At 44.8% G+C, this 6,000-nt stretch overlaps 1 protein-coding gene across 1 annotated transcript in view; it reads left to right on the forward strand.

The window, feature by feature from the left end:
* sema5ba (sema domain, seven thrombospondin repeats (type 1 and type 1-like), transmembrane domain (TM) and short cytoplasmic domain, (semaphorin) 5Ba) overlaps positions 1 to 6,000 on the forward strand; it is a 326,569-nt gene that overhangs the window by 237,477 nt on the left and 83,092 nt on the right. The window contains exon 14 of the mRNA XM_043694515.1: positions 3,982 to 4,055. Within this exon, the coding sequence (XP_043550450.1) occupies positions 3,982 to 4,055 (74 nt within the window). The remainder of the gene's footprint in view (positions 1 to 3,981; positions 4,056 to 6,000) is intronic.

A 6,000-nucleotide genomic window follows, 5' to 3' on the forward strand; every position in this document is an offset into this window, starting at 1 on the left:
TCTTTCCTTGTGGTAGTTTTGACAACTGTGAGCAAAGTTGCTGCAAAAGAGAAATGAGACCAGTGGAGCGTGATCCCTGAGATTTCATTTAGCAGCAAGGGAGGATGTGTACAGTTTGCATTATTACGGATGCTGTCCTTCAGATCTGTGAGAGCAGGTTGTGCTGTGAAATAACTGTCACTGGAGATGGTAGCAGTGGGAAGCACTTGAAGTGATGAACGTGGAGCCTCAGTGCAAGAAGTATGTTGGCACAACATTAAAAGTGTAGTGTCCTACACTTTTTTGTTTGTTCTGTTTTACTGTTGCTTATTGATGCCAACATCTAGAGACAACACGGTAGGAGACATCGTGAAGAAGCTCACTTTGATTTGTGATGCTTTCAAATGTTTCTAGAGAGTTCTTGCATGCTGTACAATGGTTTTCAGATTCCTTTGTGAGATATCAGCAGTCAACACTCACTGTCAAAAAAAAACCCAGATTCCTGGTAATTGAAGTGGTTCGAGATGATCTTTATGGCTGGCTAACATTTGGCAGCAGTTATGATAAGCTCATATCAACCCTCTGTGTCTCATACTTCATTCTTGGCTTGCTATATAGGCCCTTTGGTAAACAGGACTTGCTGTTAACGTTGCCTTGGCTACTAAGCCAGATCGATGCACGCTATGTTTGTGTGTGGCAGTTGATGACTATCGGTTTACCTGTCAAGCCCGTGCTTAATCATTTAGGATTCTTAAATGAGCAATACTCAGTGTTCACTACATTCCTTCCTCATTTCAATAAGCATGTTACACAGCCTTCCACTACATAGTTGCATTTTGCAACACAGCAGGAGGCCCATATTTTTTATTCACTTGTGGGACATAGGCTCCCAACATGCGCAACACCACAGTGATCGAATTCACTTTGGAGAAAATGATCCTTGTTTCTATAAGGCAGTCAAGGAAGAGAGCACGGGTGTCCGAGGTCACAATGATGTCGTGGTTAACTCGCTAGCAGCCTTGGCTAATAATCCAGAGAGCATGCGAAAGAAAAAAAATCCCATGGTTGTAGTTTGAGCATTGACTGATGCCAAAGGCAGACAGAGGCTGACAAGATGGTCCACCGAGCTCCTTCCAACACACAATAATACATCATGACTTGTCGGGTATCCCCAGGCACGAGCAATGCAATGTAATGTCAGACATTTGTTGGAATGGTCCTAAACTGTGGCATCCTTTACGCTGGCTTAGTGTGCCAGTGAGGATGTAATGGAAGAGGAACCTAAAGACCATTCCCTCCATGACTACCTAGTCAGGTCCACACCCCTCACCCAACTCACCCTCCCGTCCTGGCACCCTCCCCTGCCACCGTAGGAATTGCAAAACCTGCGCCCACACCTTCCCCCCTCACCTCCATCCAAGGCCCCAAAGGAGCCTTCCACATCCATCAAAGTTTTACCTGCACATCCACCAATATCATTTATTGTATCCATTGCTCTCGATGCGGTCTCCTTTACATTGGGGAGACTGGACGACTTCTCGCAGAGAGCTTCAGGGAACATCTCCATGACACCCGCCAATCAACTTCACCGCCCCATGGCCGAACATTTCGGTTCCCCTTCCCACTCTGCTGAGAACGTGCAGGTCCTGGGCCTCCTCCACCGCCACTCCCTCACCACCCGACTCCTGGAGGAAGAACGCCTCATCTTCCGCCTCAGAACCCTTCAACCCCAGGGCATCAATGTGGACTTCACCAGTTTCCTCATTTATTTATCTCTCCACCCCCCGAGGTTTCCAGCCTCATTCCTGATGAAGGGCTTTTATCTGAAACGTCAATTGTCCTGCTCCTCGGATGCTGCCTGACCTGCTGTGCTTTTCCAGCACCACTCTAATCCTGCTCCACTGATCAAGACTGTTGTGGATAATCTTGGGACTTCAACACTGAAGTATAAAAAGTGATGATAATCTCAGCAGACCATAGGGTTACCCTCTCATTAGAGGGATATGACTGGTGATGGTTTAACCTGAGGGTCACCAAGCCTCAGGTGGGGGGAAAGCGATTAAGAAAGCGTGTCCTTCATAGTGACCTCAGCTAGTGCACGGATTGAAGCCACACTGTTGGCATCAATCTGCATCGCATACCAGCTGTCCAGCCAACTGAGCTAACCAACCCACATCAGTGCCATTTGACTGCTAACTCCCCATATATACTCAATAACAGAATATCTACAACCTTCTGGGATGGATAATTTTAAAGATTCTCAATCCTTTAAACAAATTCATTTCCCCTCATTTCACTGCTAAATGGGATAAACATTGGATGAAAAATGGGAGACTTTCAAAAGAGAGATGAACAGGGTGCAAGCTTGGTACACATACAAGAGCAATAAATACAGGGTGAGAGCCAAAGCTGGAGCACCTTGGATTGCTAAGGATATTGGTGAGGAAGTAAGGAAGAGAAAGGAGGCATGTGATGTGTACAGGAATAATAATAACAATGGACATCATGGAGTGCATCTAAAAGGCAGAAGAAAGGCTAAGGCTGGAACAAGGAAGGCTAAGGGGAAACATGAGGAAAGGATGGCAGGCTGCGCACAAGCAATTGGTAAACTATTCTTCAAACGTATTGATAGCAAAAGATGAGAGAAGGACAGAGTGGGGCCCATAAGGAACAATTAATCACCTTGCAGCAAAAGGGGCTAAGTGAGTACTTTGCTTCTACTTTCACTCAAAATCAAAATGGTGATAAGGCCCAGTTGAAATGGGGCTGTGAATGAATGAGCAGTGTAGTGACAGGTAGAGAAGAGATGCTGAAAAGGCTGGTAGCAACCCAGGTAGAGACGTCACCACACCCTGTGAAAATAAAGACCATAAGATGTAGAAGCAGAGTGGCCATTCAGCCCATCGGGTCTGCTCTACCATAAAAGGTAGGAAACAGGATAGGTACAGGTCATTCCTCAGTCCAGAGACGAGTTGAAATGGTCTTTCTAGAGATCAGTGATGGGGCCCTTGCTTTTACTGATTTATATAAACGGTTTGGAGATGGTTGTTGAGGGTAAAGTCTCTAAATTTGCAAATGGTGAAGTGTGAGGGCAAGGCTGAGCAACCTCCAAGGGACATTGACAGGTTGGCCAAATAGGCAGGCAGCTGGCGGACCAACTTTAAAGCAGAGAAATGTGAGGTAATGCATTTTGGAAGAAGAAATACGGAGAGACAATACAGGCTCAATGGTTCAACGCTCAAGGGAGTACAAGAGGAGCAGAGGAACCTCCGGGTTGGAGGGGGCCAGGCAAGTTGAAACAGTTATTAAGAAGGCTTAGTGGATCCTTGGGTTTAGAAATAGATGCATAGAGTATAAAAGCAGGAGAATGATTCCACACCTCTGCAAATCATCGATCAGACCACATTTGGAGCATTGTGCTCAGTTCTAGGTATCTCTTTAAGGAAGGATGTTAAAGCCCAGAAGAGAGTGCAATGGAGATCTACGGGAATGATATCAGGAAAAGACCCAGGAGGGAGGTTAGATACAAGAAAAGATGAGAGAAAGTAGGTTAATGCTCCTTGAAGCAGAGAAGGTTAAGAGATGATTTTGTTGAGGTGTTCAAAATTATGAACAATTTTGACAGAATAAAGAGGGATATTCTTTTTCCATGAATTGGTGTGTCAGTAACTAGGGGGTCACAATTTCAAGATTAGCAGCAGGAGATCTAGGAGTGAGATGTGGAGAAACTTCTTTACTCAGAGAGTTGTTAGGATTTGCAATGGGCTGCCTGGGGGAGTGGCGGAGACGGATTCTATAGGAGGTTTCAAGAGGGAGCTGGATATATATTTGAAAATGATGAATTTAGAGAGCTACAGAGATCGGGCTGGAGAATGGGACTAACGGGGTAGTTCTTTCGAGAGTCAGTACAGACACGATGGGTTGAATGGTCTCCTTTACTGTAAAATCCTATGTTTCTAAACAATTGCCTTGTAGTCCTGAGGATGTGTCCCTGTGTTCTAGATTCCACAACCAGTGAAAATGAGCTCTCAGTGTCTGTCTTCTACAGTATTGCCTCTCATTCTTTGAACACCAAAGTTAGATCAGTTCATATGTTACAGCCTCTCATTCTCAAGACAGCACCTCATCCCAGGGAGCAATCCAGTGAATTGTATTGTTCTGCCTCCAATGCAAATAAACCCTCCTAAATGGTCGGCACGGTGGCACAGTGGTTAGCACTGCTGCCTCACAGCACCTGAGACCCGGGTTCAATTCCCGCCTCAGGCGACTGACTGTGTGGAGTTTGCACGTTCTCCCCGTGTTTGCGTGGGTTTCCACCGGGTGCTCCGGTTTCCTCCCACAGTCCAAAGATGTGCAGGGTCAGGTGAATTGGCCATGCTAAATTGCCTGTAGTGTTAGGTAAGGGGTTAATGTAGGGCTATGGGTGGGTTTTGCTTCGGCGGGTCGGTGTGGACTTGTTGGGCCGAAGGGCCTGTTTCCACACTGTAATGTAATGTAATGTAATGTAAATGTGGCAACTAAAACTGGACATAGTATTCCAGGTGTGGTCACTGCAAAGACTTGGACAATTGTAGCAAAAAGCTTCACTAGATTTAATATCTCTTAAGGACAACATTCCCAACAAAGTGGCATGCCATTAAGGGATATTTCGGACTTTGTATTAATGTCTCAGTGAGGCATGACCTTTGACCATATAGATTTCTGGGTCAGAGGTAAGAGTGCTACTCACTGAAACACAGCTGGGATGGAAAGAAAGATTTTCATATGAGCAGGTCCGAGCTAAACTGAGCACAGATGGTCTGCAATTTTGCCAGAGATCTTCAGAGTTCATCAGGGGCCTGAGAAACAATTCTGCGCGTTGTTGTTGCTTTCAAATTCTACAAAATCTGGAAGCAAGAACATCAATTATAAAGTGACATTAACACAGTGAAATGTAATCTCCCAAAAGGTGCCATATCCAGTATCAATTTTCAAGCCTGATTTGATATGGAGCCACTTGAGGTGTTCGGACATCAAGCATGCTGGAGATCTGAAATACAATCAAAAAGCACTGGAGAAACTCAGCAGGTCTGGCAGTATTTGTGGAGAGAGAAACAGAGTTAATGTTTCAAGTCCAATTGCTCTTCTTTGTAACTTGGATATGAAGACTGATGATTTGGTGACCAAATATTTGATTAGAGAGCTAGATTTTAAGGAGCTTCCTGAAGGAGAAGAGAGAGAGAGAGAGAAAGAGCAAGAGAAATGGAGAGGAAAGGAAATTTTGAGCTCAGAGCTGACAATTAAAATTGAAGATGCACAAAAGATCAAAATTGGGGGAGTACAGTTATTGAAGAGTGTTGTAGAGAGGGAAGGAATTGCAAAGATGGGGGTACAAGGAGAAATGAGTTCAAGAGGGATTTGAAAGGAAGGATGAAAATCTTTGAGATCAAGGCAGTAGTAAACTGGGAGCTGTCAAGCACAGAGTGGTGTTGTGTGAGTGGGCCTGCGAGAATGAAAACACGAATTAAACATCTGTCTCAGGCTGGAGTTTCAGGAGCAGATGAGAATGGTGCCAAAAAGAAAGAGGGTGTCAGTGAATGATTGTCATGACAACAAAGGTTTGCGAACCAGGTCATGTTGACCTTACAGCTCCTGCATTATCAGTGTAGATTAGTTTCATCTACACTGCTCCTAATGCACTAAAAAGGTAAAGTCAACAAAATTAATAGACTTCGCGCATTTTTATTCCCGATTTCTCAACCCTTCTTGTGCTCTGCTCCTTATTACTGACCAATGGCCTTCTCTCATTATGCTGCTGCCCCCTGTGTTGGGTCCTTTGAAACAAACAAATTCGTCTTTACACCATTTGAAGATTTATTTAACAGATCTCTGGATCAGGCGGCAGTGAGGACTACAGATGCTGGAGATTAGAGTCAAGATTGTGCTGCTGGAAAAGCACAGCAAGTCAGGCAGCATCCGAGGAGCAGGAAAATCGATGTTTCAGGCAAAACTGGATGAAGGGCTTTTGCCCAAAACGTTAAT

Source organism: Chiloscyllium plagiosum, chromosome 7 (assembly GCF_004010195.1).
Source record: "Chiloscyllium plagiosum isolate BGI_BamShark_2017 chromosome 7, ASM401019v2, whole genome shotgun sequence".
NCBI lineage: Eukaryota > Metazoa > Chordata > Chondrichthyes > Orectolobiformes > Hemiscylliidae > Chiloscyllium > Chiloscyllium plagiosum.